The sequence below is a fragment of the Ambystoma mexicanum genome, chromosome 4q (genome assembly GCF_040938575.1).
Source record: "Ambystoma mexicanum isolate Mex_15411 chromosome 4q, UKY_AmexF1_1, whole genome shotgun sequence".
Classification (NCBI taxonomy): domain Eukaryota; kingdom Metazoa; phylum Chordata; class Amphibia; order Caudata; family Ambystomatidae; genus Ambystoma; species Ambystoma mexicanum.
In genome coordinates, this window is record NC_090928.1 from 857,906,779 (window position 1) to 857,923,612 (window position 16,834).

Consider the following 16,834-nt stretch of genomic DNA (forward strand, 5'->3'; position numbering starts at 1 on the left):
ATAGACAGGCGCCAGGTCGCAGGTCGGTAGGGAACTAAGGATGGGATTTTAATTGACCTCATCCTAACTAGCAAAACATAAACATGCTCGTCAACACAGAGGGAAGAAACTCATAAATGGCTTAAGTTTGGACTGTGACACAAGTGTATGTTTTCTACCTTCATAGTCCATCTGTTGTGGGTAGTACAGGGCTGTACTATATTGTAATAAAGACTGCTGCACATGTAGTTGTGGGTTCCTTCTTTATGCCACTCGCAGCGGTCACAGGTACATATATGATGAGAGAAGACGTACAGATGGCAGGTAAGGGACAGCGATACACCGCTGCACCCCACCACGCAGGCTGGTCACCTTCCAACTGACACAGGTGGAACCCCAGTAATCATAAGAGGCTACCTGTGTTCCAACAGTGACATCAGTCTGAGTGTGACTAATATAGGCACATGACCACAGGTTTCCCTAAAAGTGTGTCCCTTAAATTGCGTGGTTCAACTCACGCATTTCTTTTTTATGTGTTTATGTTTGTGAGTCTTGTGAGCGCCCGGAGGCCTTTGTGCGAGTGGCACTGTACAAAAAACCTTTAGATAGATAGATAGTTATGACAGCACTCCCTAGGCACAGCTCACCACACTCACACCATTCTTGTCAATTCATCCAACTAGACACGGAATATTTACTTTCCCTTGAAGGTCAATTTCAAAGGATCATTTCTGTCTGGCATCTGCCTTCAAGTCCTTGATTCACGGTTGCCATATGTATGTACAGATGAGCCTGTAGAATAGATATCACTCCGGAATGATTTGAGTGCTACATTGAAGAGAAACTCCTGTTGTCTCTCTATGATTTCCATGACAATATGGAGGGTCAGGAAATCCTGATAAAGTAGGCCATTGCACTCCTGTATGATCATCATATCCTCCACAACCTACTAGAAAAGACACAGGAGCCCTGAAGTTCAGTCACACACAGGTTATCAACACATGCCGAAGTTGAATCATTGGTTGTCTGCCCACTGTTCTCTCTCAGATGGGTCAGGAGTTCCCCAAATAGCTCTCTATCCTTTGCATTCTCAGCTGACCTTCAGTGTTGCCAGCCAACAATGAACACAATGATGACGTTGTGTCCATTCGTCAGGGCATACGCTCAGGGATGAACAGACATTTATACTGCCCAGTCTCTGCCCAAATGATGACTTAGTAAGAGTCAATTACCTCACTTAGAAAAAATACACATCTCTCTTACTCCTTTTTTTAGTTCCCCTGACCATATCTTAGTGTATGAACAATTTCATTTTGAATATGGACTGTTTAGAAAATAAATTACCAAAACGTTCTCCTCTTTGTGTTGCACACATCTATCCCTTCCTCTATTATGCCATTCTCACAATAGAGGACACACTGCGAATCAGACACTCTTTAGAGGCACGGCTAACCCCTCCCCATGGCTTCCCTGTGACCTCTGTAATCTTCCATTATTAAGCATACCAAGTCCGCCTCCCTAGGTTTTTTAGGCACACATTTCTTTTGGCCCATTAAAAACATCTCTAAACAAACTTCTGCTCCCTCCTTTTTTACAATGATACTCCCCTTACCTGTAACGCCTTTGCTACATGATAAAAACTCTTTAGCCACCAACATTTTCAACTCACAATCGCTCCCAAATAAAGTTAACATGCGTAATTTCCCTGTGTTCACTCATATTCAGAGGTTACTCAAATCAAGGTCCAGTTCTTTGATGAGGAAATGGAGCAAGAACGACCTCCTATCATCTACGATCATTTATCATTTATGAATATTCGCATTCTACCAATTTCAGATCTCAACTTGTTTCCCGATACAAATACGATCCTTGCTAGTGCCCAAAAAAACAAAGAACTGTATTGTATTGGTCATGATCTCACTTCACCTCTCGCTCTGGAAAAAAGCCACCTCTGCCAAGACCAAAATCGTTCTTACTACCCCTTTGCTAGAAACCCATTTAACTTCTCCCCACCTTCCAAGTGACTTCTCTAATCTCTTCTATAAGCACGTCTCCAACAGTGGTGGAGCCCATCCTCCCCTCGGAACTCAATCTACTCTAAATGTATTTTGTACCTGCCTGCCTTAACATTGTCTCTGCCTCCAGACTGTTGAAAACATGCTATATAGCTCACCCACCTAAAAAACATTGCCTTCATGATCTAGCGAGGTATACGTCTATCGCCATTCTCCTGCAGCTGTCCTGGAGTCCTTTGCCATTCACCAACGATAGGGTTTTATCATCAACCACTCCCTCCTAGACGATTTCCAATCTGGATTCTGCACAGATTGTGCAGCAGAGGTGGCTGTCCCGTCTGTATATGATGAGACCCGGCAACCAGCTAATAATGGCACTCACACCATGCTCGTCTGCTGGACCTCTCTGTTGGTTTTGAAAGTGTGGAACATAGTGTCTAATTTCAGTGACTGTATTCTGTGTCCCCGTCGCCCCTAGTCCCTTAGCTTTAAATCAGTTTAATTTGTTTCACTCAGAGGGGTCTCAACAGGTCCAGCTAGTACCCAGCTTGATACCAAATGTGCCATAGGATGAGTGGATTGCCCACTTCTCCAAATTATGTAATTTTGGACAGATCATACCTATAATTAAATATCTGACAAATACTGTTTCTAGAGGCTTTGAAATTCACTTCACTATATCAGAAAATATCCAGGCTACCTGCTCACAAGCCTTACATAAAAGTCCCGGTCCTAATGCACCCCAGCTGAACATTTTCGGTTTCTTGAAGAGCATTAGGTCCCATTTTTCTCAACACTTTTAACTACATGATGAACAGTGGGTTGTTCCCAGATTCTGGACATGTGCTATTATCTTTCCACTCTATTTGGAAGGACCTAGATATATACCTGCTGCTTAATGGCCAATTTCTGTATTAGACTCTCAATGTAAAATATTTGATAGAGTCATCTTATCTAGGTTAGAAACATGGATGGACACGGAGAACATTTTGTCATGCGTTTAACTCGGATCCTATGAGGGTCTGGGAACAGATCGTTATGCTTTAAACTTATATCTTGTCATATATACTTGCTTATTATCAAAAAAGAGATGATCTTCTTAGCGTTTTTGGACATGAGCAGAGCCTTTGATAAGGTTAATAGGGCCAAACCTTGGGGCTGCCTCAGAAACCTGAACTGCCCAGAGGATGGAGAAGATTCTGACCCTACTCCACTCTGGCATAAACGCATGTGTTCAATCTGGCAATGATGGGCAGTGCTCAGACTGAGTTCACAGTTAATACTGGAGAGAGGCAGGGATGTGTCCTTGTCCCATTCCTGTTTTCTTTATACGTCGACCATTGGCATAATTCCTATCTTGGTTGTGGTGCGGATAACCCTAATTTTGGTGTTTTTAACATCCCAGTACTTGTATACATGGATGATACTGTTTAAATTGTAGGAAATTCTAACTCCCTTCAGCCCCTCTTTAATTGCTACAGTGATTTCATGGTTAACCTTGATTTGGGGGTGAATGCATTCAAATTATGGTCTGTGTGACAAGCAAAACTATTTTCTAAACTAGTGACTTTTTATGTGAGGAATCAACCCCCAGGTCTTACTATTTTGTTTCATTATTTGAGTATTTCCTTCTCTTAGAGAGTTACTGGTGCTAGCCACTTCGAAAAGCAAGTTACAAAATGTATACAGGCTTTTGGTGCTATCGCCCAGTTTAGCAATACTTACAAAGTCTACCGGATTGACATGATACTCAGGATTTATAAAGCCAAAGCTAAGGCTAACACTAGATATGGGGCTGATCTGTGGGCTCTGTCGAACATACCATCACTTCAGGGCTAAGACGATATTGTTTTGAAAAAGGTACATGGCTTACCAGATTCTTCTTCTAACTTTTCTGTCTACAGCGAAGTTGCACTTCCATTTCCGGAGGATGAATTATGTACTGAACCAATCAATTTATGGACAGAGTATAGACCAATCCAAAGGTGGCTTTAACACATCATATTTTAAGATATATTTTACTTTCAGAAAGTACCAAACTAGACATCCTCTGCTAAATACAATAAATTGTGATCATGTTTTACAAATACAACCAACATAAATAGTAGATGTGGCACTGAGATCTCGGGAAAGGTATTCAAGTATATGGTAATAGAGAGAGAATCAAGAGAACTTGCTAGATCTTCAAACTTGCTCAAGAAGTCATAAACATGATTGGTTGAACTTGGGGGGGGGGTTAATGCTGGAAATTTCCAGTTTTTCCCCTCTTGCATTGAAGGCTTATAGCATTTTATATGTGTTTGTCCAGTTTATCGAGAAATGCAGCGCAACACTATTATACAAATGTTTAGGAACCTGGGCTTTACACAATGTAGACCTGTACTGCTCTATTTATTATCAGTTGACACTCCACCGGTGGCTTGGACATAACTGTGTTACATGAGATCAACTTTGAGAAGAAGGGATAACTTACTAAAATATATTAGTAATCGATGAACCAGACACTTCTGTTTATATTACTATAGTTTACCTGGTGCATGTATTTTATCATTTGAAATGTATACTGGATATAATGTCTATGGATCTTTATTATATGGAATACTAGCTATTATGTGTCTGAACTTTGATGAATTTTAATATCCAAATAAAGTTTACAACAACAACAACCAACTCCACCAATGGGATCATGACCAGATGATGAACATCTTTGCCAGATGCTGACAAAGATGCAGGATCAGTCAGCATTGTAGATCAGTGATTTGAGACTAAACAGAAAGCACCAGCATGTGTAACCATATGTGAATGCACAAGTGTGTGTACACTGTGGATTGGATTAGAAACTGACTAAGCCAGGAGCTTGACCCTTTCCATCTGCACAGCGAGGCTAAATGATGTTACCTGGTTGAAAATACATAGCACTATATCCCTTTGTCCAATTTCAAAGCTAATTAATATGACATTTGGTAACTGCCTGACAACCATCATGAACTTCATCATGGTCATCTGGCTACAGCTTAAGCATTAAAAACTGAAATCATCTTTTTTGGCCTGCTAGACTTACCAAGAATGTTCTTCCTCTTTGGCCTTCCTTATGTCAGTCTCGGTTCATCCCCAGTGCATACCTATGGTATATGGTTTGATTTGACCATGGCACTCATCTCTCAAATTAACAGAGTAAAGACACCCTATCTATTTCATATCCCACAATTGAAATGTGTACTGGCCCCTATTCATAAAATCTGATAGACCCATCATAGCCACCATTGTGGTGCTCTCATAAACTCACACCTACAATGATCTCATATCTTTAATTGCGGCTTTCCAGCTGTCACTACAGATAACTTATAACTCACTGAGAACACAAATATTCGACATTCTCTTGGACCCATGTTATGACAGCTCAGAGCTTCCTTTCCTTGGCTTCTAGTAATATGTATTAGTAGTATTTATTTTATTTTGGTTATTTATTGAGTGCAGACCAAGCATTTGGGTGCAGCGGAAGGGCTTTACAAAAAAGAGGTTACTATGTAAACAAGTATGGGGCATGCTCTACAGAAGTGCAGGAATGCATTACAATTAATCAGAATAGATTAAATAAATGTCCACAAAAGGAACCCATTTATATCTAGTCAACGATATTCACCATTTTAGCCCTTCACAGAAACTTCTGTCATCCATGAAAGGCCTAACTTCCATCTCTGCTACAACTGCTCTCTCCATGACATGTTACAGATGGCCCAAATAACACGCCAACTCTCAAAGACAGTTCAAGGGTTTTTATTAGAAGAAACGTAAAGGGACTCACTAAGGGACGCCCCTCTCTATCTCTTCTAGTTCAGGCCATTCCTTCCCATGTGCGCTTCTACACCAGGATGGTATCTAGAGATCAGTAACCCCTACTGTCTAATATTCTGTCTGCCTTACAGTCATGGCCTAAAGGCAAACACGCTTTCTAACTATCTCTCTATGGGAACAATGTAGGTGGTCCCAGACCCAGGTCCCCAATAGAGTGTAATTTAAGGATAGACACCTTCCAGACTCTCAGGCTCCCACTTGGTTCTTCCTTTCCGTGCACTTGTACTCCTCTTCATGATGCTCAATCCTTACCTTACCTTCCTGCTACTCTTTTCCCCGTCTTCCTCCTACTTTCCTTTGTCTCACGCTCTCTACCACTCTTGCCCATTTTCCCCACCTCTGTCTACCACTACTGTCTCCCCTCCACACTACTGCTACTACTACACTCCACTCTCCAGAATAATGCTTCTGCACTCCCTTTCCACACTACTACTACAGTCCACCCACACCATCTCCCACGGTCACTCTCCTTCCGCTTTCTCAGTAACCTTCTCATTCACTCCCTACCCGCCCTCTTTTAGCCACAAGAATACACCTAGAACAAACACCAAAACCCAAGTACAACTTTCTCCTACCAAACAATGCGTCACCTTGTTCACTCCTTCAGCAGTCCTCCTCCACAATCCTCTGCATCATTTTTCCTCCACCTGGTCTACTAGTGCTCCTTCTCCTCTCTTGACCTCACATGAACAAACCACACTTTCCTGTTTCCTATGCCCCAGTTTATCCTCCTTCCCCCTCCATAGCTCTCTGCCTTACCTGGTTCATCATGCCAACCACTGTCTTCCTTTTTCACAGGGGAGTCGTTACAGGTGTGCAAAAACATAAAAGCAGTTTTATGCCCCACCCCTTTACGTATCCGCCGGATCTAGGCAATAGCATAATCACAGTTACTGTCCCAGTTCGTAATACTCTGAGCATTGTGATGGCCACTTTGTTGTGCAGCCCGGTAATAGGTGAACGGAATATCTGTAATAGGCAGAGTGCAGAGATTGTCGTTCTATGGTGTTGTTGCAGTTAAGTGAAATATCTGTGATGTGCAGAGGGCAGATATCTGATCCCTGTTACGTGGACCGCTCAGCGGCTCAATTGATGGTAAACTAACTTAAAGGATAATTATAGTGCATTATTGTGTGGTTATTGAGGATGTATGGATCTATGTTGTTATGAAAACATTGATTCTTCATTATATCAAAGCTTTTTTATGTTGAATTGTGATGAAGAAGACTTCAAGAGGAAGTACCAGCAGTGGGGCGATGTGAGTGAGTGAGATAATTAGATCATTTCTTTAACCGACACTGTTGAGTGAACCACCTCTTGGTTCAGAACTTCACTGCAGTTTCAGGAAAAGATGACCAACAAATGACTAGTTGAAAATCGGTTTTGCTAACAGAATGAAAGCAGGTTTTGGGATGTTAGTTTCAAGGTGGATGGCAGTTTTTTCCAATGTACTTTGCGCCTGACAATGAATGGTCTGCTGTTTGTGACATGTCAATGAAGATCCAGTCAAGAGGGGATGGGGACCTGTCACAGCCAGGACCATTACTTCCCCAGAGGCATTGAATGGGATTTGCGAGGGCCCCTGTCACTTCTTCATGTGCCTGCATGTCTGAAATATGTACCACCTCTTTTGTCCCATTCCTGTTTTGCACAATGCTGGCCAGTCTCTTTCTGCGTATCCCCTAGGACTCCAGTCCCCAGAAGAAATGGCGGGGGGAGAAAGATCGAACAACCCATACCAGGGATAGATAGCCAGCCATGGTGAACCGGCCAAGCATTCCCTGCAACCAAGTAGCCCTTTCACCGCTCTCTGTGACACATAATTATCCCTTTAGAAGTTCAGAAAACTACGTTTTTAGTTTCTGGCAGCTGTGATTCACTGTTTATGTACAACTCTTGACAGTGAAATAAAATATATGTCCTATTTTTTGTGTTCTAATTTGACAGGAGATGGCCCACCTGTGATTGTCAGTTCTGATGTCCTTCAATTTCAAGTAAATGTTTCATCAAATGTATCGTGTTCTGCTATGGACCCGAACAATGACACCATCACTTATTCATTGGTCAGCCCAGTTCCCCTTGGGGCATCAATTGTAAAAGGTGAGAATACTATGCGTGTATGAGTGAACACACATCCTGTGCCTCGGTCCCATGTTTAGAGATTACAATGATCTGCGGATTCACTATTATTTGGTTGGGACGATCAGTTCCTTCTTCCACTGCCACAATGAATACCCTTGTCGTATGTCCATGTGAGATCAAATGAACATTTCTGAGGATACCTGTTGAATGAATCTATCATACACATTGCATTTCCTCCACCACTACCACAGTGATATACAAATAAATGCAGAACTTCTACGATGCAAGATAGAAATAAGCCTAATTCTTAAAAACATTTGAACAACTCCAAATTTATTTATATGGCAACTGTTCAGACTGGGATTTTCATGCCTGATGATTTCATAAAACCCTTTGATTTTTGGCTCACTAGATAATGGCTTGCTGATCTGGAGACCTCAAAACAAGAACCCGGTCAAGTTGACCATACGAGTCAATGATGGGAGCACTGGGTCCGTACTGACCCCAGTGATAAAAATGTGTGCCTGTGCTAATGGAGGAACATGTGACTACAGCAGGATTATTGAAACTCATCACAATGGACATTTTCTGGTAAGCCCCATTTTCATCGGGCACATGAAAACTTTGCATATACCCTTTTTTTTATAAGAGGTTTAGTGATACTGGATCCTCACTCTTAAGATAGGGTCCTTTTTAGCTGCCTGACTTCACTATACAATATACCTATGACAGTGACATTTGTGAAACAGCAACTCCTGGTTCCATTGTGGGTTGAGGTCTGCAGGAAGGCGAGGTTGGGCTGATCCACGCGAGGAGTTGGAGGAAGAGAGACACTTTTTAGGAGATGGAAGAATTATATTTCTTTTGAAACAGAGTGTTTTTATTTTGGATTTGAAAACATTTTGTTTTTAATTGGAAAACCTTTATTGTTGTTACTTTTGATGTCAGTTTATTTGAGAAGCCATATTTGTTAGGGAAACATTTGATATTTTTTCTGTAGGTGAGAATTCTTCATTTTTCTTTTTTTAAAGAAGAAAACATGAATTTGTGTTTTGTTTATGAGAACCTCTTTTTTGGTGCTGTCTGTGCAGGAGCATGGGGATCTCATGTCCCCCTACTTGCAATCTGAAGAAGGGGAGGGAGAATTCCACAACATTCTCATGCTGAGGCACACAAGCAATCTGTGTCCTTCAGCAGGTCCTGCCTGTGCCGATGTTGGTGGGTTTGGTGGTGGTGATGATGATGATTATGGTGTTGGGAATTATGGTGGGAACTGTGGTGACATGGAGGGTGGAGGAGCATGAGCCGTTGGTACATCTAGTGTTGCTGGTGTCAGGAGGGCAGCCAGTACCGCAGGATCTGCGTAATTTTTCAGTCACGGAAAAGTCAGCGATGGAAAAGTCTGCATGAGAAATGTGCGAACCACAAAAGGTTCTCACATTTCCCATGCGAACACGCATTCAAAACCCCTACATAACCACACCCCCACCCACACCACCAACATAAACAAAACCTACTTACCTTTTTTACACGCTGCGTCCCTGCAGCGCCAGTTCCCTTTCACTTCGGGGGAAACCCCCACAGCCCCCGTTTCTTTTTTCTTTTTTTTAGGTGTGCTGCCGGGGTGTCCCCGCAGTTTTTTTTTTTTATACTTACCTACAATGCTACCACCAAAGGTTCGAACATTTGGTGTTTGAACCTTTGATGGTAGCATTTATCAGACTTTGTGTACGGTTGGAACTTTTTTTCGGTCCGATCGTACAATTCCGTATTGCAAGGGTCAGGAGGTAGGAAGCCAGTGCTACAGGAGTCAGGTGTAGGCACCAAGCCAAGTGAGGGCTCAAGGAAGGCCCAGGAGTCCCGCTAAAAGTACAGGGAGAGCAGGATGACAGCCCCACTTTCCCATCATCCTTTTGGCACTGGTATGTGTACAGGTTCCACCAAGCCCAAACCTATGTTAGTGTTGATGTTGAGACTGCAGCAGGGATCTCCAAGGACACTGGGGAACAGTAACACCATCATAAGTGCAGGCTTGTCCATGCAGTGAGCAAGCCCCGTCCACACAAAAGGGCGAGGCCAATCCCAGGTGTGTCAGGGAAATAATCAATGTTCTAGAGGTCAGCGCCATGAACAACGGTTTCCCTCAAATCAGGACATTTTGCCTAGTGTGAAGGATCACATTCAGCAAGTGAATTGGTGTGTGAGGTGATAATGTCCAGTGTAGGGCATGATTTTGTGAAGCACCATCCTGAGTGCATTTGAAAAAGCTGAGTGTTTTGCTGTGTTGGCGTGGCACGGGGGAACTGTGAACATGTTTTTTCTTTTCATTCTGGAGGTGGGCTATTTATGTTGTTTTCATTTTTCTCCTATGAAAAATGTATACAAGATCAAAACGTGGGAAAATCACACAAATAAATACCTAAAAAGTGGCATTAAGTGTTTTTTTTCAATGTAGTTTTCTGTAATGTTGTGGGTGTTGAAGAAGAAACATTCAACTGAGGGTAGACATTTAAAAAAAAAAGGCATCCTACAGGAGTCAGAATGGAATTCTTCTGGATAGGAATGGAATAATATGACACTCACTGAAACATTTGCATAGTTACTCTATCCTCTTTTAGAAAGGCGGTGCACCATTCAGTTATCTAGGGAGAGAACATGCAAATAAGTATCCACCACTGTAAGAGAGGTGAGACAGATACATTCACTGTGTCCCCCTCACACCTGCAAATGTGGAGCGAAGTAAAAATGTAGCATGTGCATCGACCACTGTGAGAGAGGGGAGACATATAAATTCAATGTGGGCCCCGACTCGAGATAGAGGAGAGAAGAAAAAATTAAGTGTGTAGACTCACCCAAATTGAAAGGAGACATAAAAATTCAGTGTGCCCGCACCCATGCGAGTGAGGAGAGATCTACGAATTCAGTGTGTGCCTCCACCCCAGCTAGTGAGAAAAGATTTAAAAATGTAGTGTGCACATCCAACACTAAGAGAGGAGAGACATAAATGTGTGCACCCACTCCAGCAAGAGAAGAGAGGCAAGCAATTCAGTGCATGCGCTCACCCCTGCGAGACAGGAGAGACATACAAATTCAGTGGGTGCCTGCACAGTGTGGACAGGTGTAAAAATGTAGTGTGCGCACCGACCCCTCTAAGTGTGGAGAGATGTACAAAATGAGTCCACCACTGTGCGAGAGGAGAGGCTTATACATTCACTATGTGACCCCATCCCAGTGAGAGGAGAGACTTAAAAATGCAGTGTGTGCTCACCCCTGTGAAAAAGGAGATACATAAAACATCAGTCTAAGTCCCAATTGTAGTGGGATAGGAGAGACATCAAAGATCAGCCTGCGCTCTCACCCCTGTGTGAGCAGAGAGACATACAAAATTCAATATGTTCGCCCAGCCTAGCGAGAGAGAAGAGATGTAAAAATGAATTGTATGTCCCTGCCAAAGCGAGAGAGGAGAGGTGGCAAATTCCAGTGTGTGTTTCTACCCCTGCAAGAGAGGAGCAATGTAAACTTTCAGTGTGTGTGCATCAACCTTTGCGTGAGAGGGGACCCATACAAATCCAGTGTGTGCCCCATCTCTGTAAGAGAGGAGAGACTTATAAACTCATTGTATGCTCCCTTTGCCCACTCCTTTAAGAATTTAGTGTGTGCACCCACCCTGCGAGAAAAGAGAAATGTAAATATTTTCGTGTCGATTCATGGAAATAATATTCGCTGAAATTTTCGGCGCAAGCGTGCGAAAGCGTGCGATTCGCAGTGCCAGTGCGAAAATCACAGCGAAACCTGCGCACAGCGATTCATGGAAGTCCGTGCGCGAGGAAATCCCAGGATGTGCGCCAAAATACTGTGTGGCGCACACGTCTTCAAACCGCGTGCACTAAGCGCACAGCGAAAGCGCACATAGAGCGGCGCACACAACAAAAGTAGGCGTAACACGGGGCATGACACGCGGAATGGGGAACAACGCGTGAAAATGAGGGTGTCACGGGGGAAGTACAGGAGGCAAGTGCGTGGAACGCCCACACGCTCGCCTACAACAAGTATTCATGGAATCGAATAGGGCAAACCAGCGCACGGGCAAAGACGCGCACAGGCCTAAACATGTCCGCCACACGAAGGCAGGCGGTAGCGTCCCTGCGCATGAAAGAAATGTGCGCCAAAATGTGCGCTAACAAAAAGGACGTATATACAGCCATGATGAATGTCCCTTACTGTGGCCCTCTAGGACAAATGACGTGCAAAGGGGTACGCGACAAACACTGACACTCGCTGTGTGAAAAATAGCGTGTGCGTGTATTTTGGGGGTGTGCGGGAAGTTTCACACGCGATAGGCCTTGGGCGAGCGGGGTACATGTATTTCAGGGGTTCGCGTGAAGTTTCACACGTGATAGGCCTTGGGCGAGCGGGGTACGTGTATTTCAGGGGTTCGCGTGAAGTTTCACACGTGATAGGCCTTGGGCGAGCAGGGTACGTGTAAATCTGGGGTGCACGGGAAGTTTCACACGCGATTGGCCTAGGTACGTGTATTTCAGGGGTGCGCAGGAAGTTTCACACGCAATTTTGCTGTCAGAGCGGGGAACGTGCATTTCGGGGGTGCGCGGGGAGTCCTACATGTGAATTGGCAGTGTGGGTCCCCCCAGTTGTCCCCTCTACCCCCTCCACGACCCCTGCAGGCAGCCCACACCACAGGGGACTACCCTGCACCCCTGGTCATGTCCCGCAGGCAGCCCATCCACCATGGGCATGCCCCCCAGCCAAGGCACATGTCACCTTGCAATATGATCAACAACTCATATCACCCTGCACCCCCACCCCCCCAGCAGTCAGGGGCACCTGCCAGCAGGCCCCCACTCATGTCCCCTTGCACCCCCACCCCCCAGCAGTCAGGGGCCCCTGCCAGCAGGCCCCCACTCATGTCCCACTCATGTCCCACTCATGTCCCCCTGCACCCCCACGCCCTAGCAGTCAGGGGCACCTGCCAGCAGGCCCCCACTCATGTCCCACTCATGTCCCCCAGCACCCCCACCCCCCAGCAGTGCAGGGCACCTGCCAGCAGGCCCCCACGCATGTCCCCCAGCATCCCCACCCCCCAGCAGTCAGGGGCACCTGCCAGCAGGCCCCCAACCATGTCCCAGAGCACCCCACCCCCCAGCAGTCAGGGGTACCTTCCAGCAGGCCCCCACTCATGTCCCACTCATGTCCCCTAGCACCCCCACCCCCCAGCAGTCAGGGGCACCTGCCAGCAGGCCCCCACTCATGTCCCCCAGCACCCCACCCCCAGCAGTCAGGGGCACCTGCCAGCAGGCCCCCACTCATGTCCCATTCATGTCCCCCTGCACCCCCACCCCCCAGCAGTCAGGGGCACCTGCCAGCAGGCCCCCACTCATGTTCCATTGCACCCCCACCGCCCAGCAGTCAGGGGCCCCTGCCAGCAGGCCCCCACACATGCCCCACTCATATCCCCCTGCACCACCACCCCCCAGCAGTCAGGGGCACCTGCCAGCAGGCCCCCACTCATGTCCCCTTGTACCCCCACCCCCCCAGCAGTCAGGGGCCCCTGCCAGCAGGCCCCCACTCATGTCCCACTCATGTCCCCCTGCAACCCCGCCCCCCAGCAGTGCAGGGCACCTGCCAGCAGGCCCCCACTCATGTCCCACTCATGCCCCCTTGCACCCCCACCCCCCCCAGCAGTCAGGGGCACCTGCCAGCAGGCCCCCACTCATGTCCCCCAGCACCCCCACCTCCCAGCAGTGCAGGGCACCTGCCAGCAGGCCCCCACTCATGTCCCACTCATGCCCCCCTGCACCCCACCCCCCAGCAGTCAGGGGCACCTGCCAGCAGGCCCCCACTCATGTCCCCCAGCACCCCCACCTCCCAGCAGTGCAGGGCACCTGCCAGCAGGCCCCCACTCATGTCCCACTCATGCCCCCCTGCACCCCACCCCCCAGCAGTCAGGGGCACCTGCCAGCAGGCCCCCACTCCCAGCAGTCAGGGGCCCCTGCCAGCAGGCCCCCACTCATGTCCCACTCATGTCCCCCTGCACCCCCACCCCCCAGCAGTTCAGGGCACCTGCCAGCAGGCCCCCACTCATGTCCCACTCATGTCCCCTTGCACCCCCACCCCCCAGCAGTCAGGGGCACCTGCCAGCAGGCCCCCACTCATTTCCCCCAGCACCCCCACCCCCCAGCAGTGCAGGGCACCTGCCAGCAGGCCCCCACTCATGTCCCCCAGCACCCCCACCCCCCAGCAGTGAAATGGCGATTCCATGACACAAACCAAAAGTCAACTATGTACATCAACACATGTCCGCCACACGAAGGCAGGCGGTAGCGTCCCTGCGCATTAAAAAAATGTGCGCTATCAAAAAGCATGTATATACAGCTCTGATGAATTTCCCATACTGTGGCCCTCCAGGACAAATGACGTGCAAAGGGGTACGCGACAAACACGGACACCCGTTGTGTCAACAATAGCGTGTATTTCGTGGGTGCGCGGGAAGTTTCACACGCGATTGTGCCTGGGCGAGCGGGGTACGTGTACTTCAGGGGCTCGCAGGAAGTTGGGCTCGCGGGAAGTTGGGCTCGCGTGAAGTTTTACACGTGACTGGGCCTGTACGAGCGGGGTACGTGTAAATCTGGGGTGGGCGGGGAAGTACAGGAGGCAAGTGCGCGGAATGCCCACACGCACGTGCCAAAAAAGACGTGCTAATCCGGAAACACGTACGCCAGCAGGAAGCAGGCGTACGTGGACCCGCGCAGCATAAAAGTGCGCGCAAACAACAAGCAAGCTCAGACGCCAGGATGAACATACCGTTCCTAGCAGCAGTGGTCGTGGGATACCGCAGGAGGAGGAGGAGGATAGTCAGGACCAGAATTTTCACACCCAGAACCAGCCTTTTTTGGCATGCCTGATGACCAGGTGTATGGGAGGTACAGGTTTCCACCTCAGATAATACTCGACCTGGTCAGTGAGTGGGAGGATGACCTCACATCACCCACCCTCTGCTCCCAAGCACTCACCCCCCTGGAGAAGGTCCTCAATGTACTGCACTTTTTGGCCACCGGATCATTTCAGCGGACAAGTGCCATAGTGGGGGGGGGGTGTCACAGGCCACACAGTCACGCTGCCTACACCAGGTCTTGGCCATCATGACTGCATGCCCATCAGTGCGCAGGCACATATATCTGCCCAGAACACCTGCAGAAAGGCAAGCTGTCGTCCAGGATTTCTACGGGGTGGCACAATTCCCAAAAGTCCTAGGTGACATTGATTGCACCCATGTGGCCCTACATCCCCCCAGGGCATCAGAGCACATCTATAGAAACCGCAAGCACTGGCATTCCATCAACGTGCAGGTAGTATGTGATGCCAAGGGAATCATCACCTCAGTAAATGCCAACTATCCAGGGTCCACCCACGACAGTTTCATTTACAGAATGTCAACGCTAAGCCGGGACCTAGAAGCCGGGCAGCATGGCGATACATGGCTGCTTGGTGAGTATAAATGCCACAGCACATGCATGCATGCCAGATACTGAGTAATGTCACAACCCCACTAATGATACCCATCACCACCTCCCCAGGGGACAGTGCCTACCCTCTGAGCACCCACATGATGACGCCAATTCGGAACCCCACCACGCCACCCGAGGTAAGATACAACACAGCCCACATTGCATCCCGGGGCATAGTGGAGCGCACATTCGGAGTGCTCAAGTCACGCTTTCGCTCCCTTGACCATTCTGGTGGGCAGCTGTTATACGCTCCTGCAGTAGTGTGCAGGATCATAGTGGCAGCATGTGTCCTGTACAACATTGCAACACGCCGGGGCCTGCCGGTGGACATGGTGGTGCCCCCACATCCCCAACCACATGCACGCCCGCTGCGCATGGGAGGGGAAAGGGCACCGGGTGAGGCAGCCCGAACACAGCTGGTGGCTAATTACTTCACTTAGAATCACACCCCTGTGGAGTGCACAGAGCCCTGCCACATACCAGCTGACAATCAATGATGATGACATGAGGGACAGTCAACTGTCACAACCATACCATCCTGAGATTGGTCACCTGGAAGTGTCACAATGTGTGCATCCCTACCTACAGAAACACCACCAATGCTGTGTCATCAAAAGACACATATGCTGCTAAATGCATGACCCCCTTGCAAAATACAACATGAGAACAGTGCCATGTCACCCAACCCCTCCCCAGCACCGCCACCCAACACACCATGGCATGTCATGCTATGTGAGAGCAAACAAAGCAATCCCAAAAACCTGACACAAGTGTCACAAAGTACAGTGTCCCTAATGGAAACTGGCCACACACACACAATATGCTCCTAGTAATGTTGAACTAACAACACACATGACCAAATACTTACCAACTAAACAATGCATCTAGACAAGTTCAAACATTTCTAAAACATGACAGTGCTAAGTTAAAGTAGTCGTAGTCATACAAACTGAATATGCCACCACATCACCCCCTTCAAACTGTAGTCTTGCAGCCTTCAAAACTGGTCTGTGCACTTCATAAAACATGAACTCCATCTCCAAAGTAGACGGCCTTGTGAAGACATGAGGAATGAACCTGCAAATTCAGAGGGAGACATGGAAGCATAATCATACATTAATACACCATGCAGTGTACAATAGAACAACAAGATACACAAGGAATGTCTACACAGTATTGACTACAGACTGCCCACACAGCTCATGGGAGCCCAACGTCACTGTGTACATCACTGTCACTTGGTCACACCCTTTGCAAGCCCATGGAAACGGGAAGCAGGAGGGGTGTGTGTCTCATGAACCCAAGCATCTAACCCAAACTCAGGACAAGCCTGCATGTGCCCAGCCGGAATACAGTGGATGCCCACGGGAGCCACACAAG

General features: G+C 47.3%; 1 protein-coding gene across 2 annotated transcripts in view; it reads left to right on the top strand.

Annotated features, from left to right (window-relative positions):
* Positions 1–16,834, top strand: part of LOC138468025 (fibrillin-2-like) — a 691,910-nt gene that overhangs the window by 427,351 nt on the left and 247,725 nt on the right. For both annotated transcript variants that reach the window (XM_069608420.1, XM_069608421.1), the window contains 2 exons: positions 7,797–7,949; positions 8,344–8,522. In XM_069608420.1, the coding sequence (XP_069464521.1) occupies positions 7,797–7,949; positions 8,344–8,522 (332 nt within the window). The remainder of the gene's footprint in view (positions 1–7,796; positions 7,950–8,343; positions 8,523–16,834) is intronic.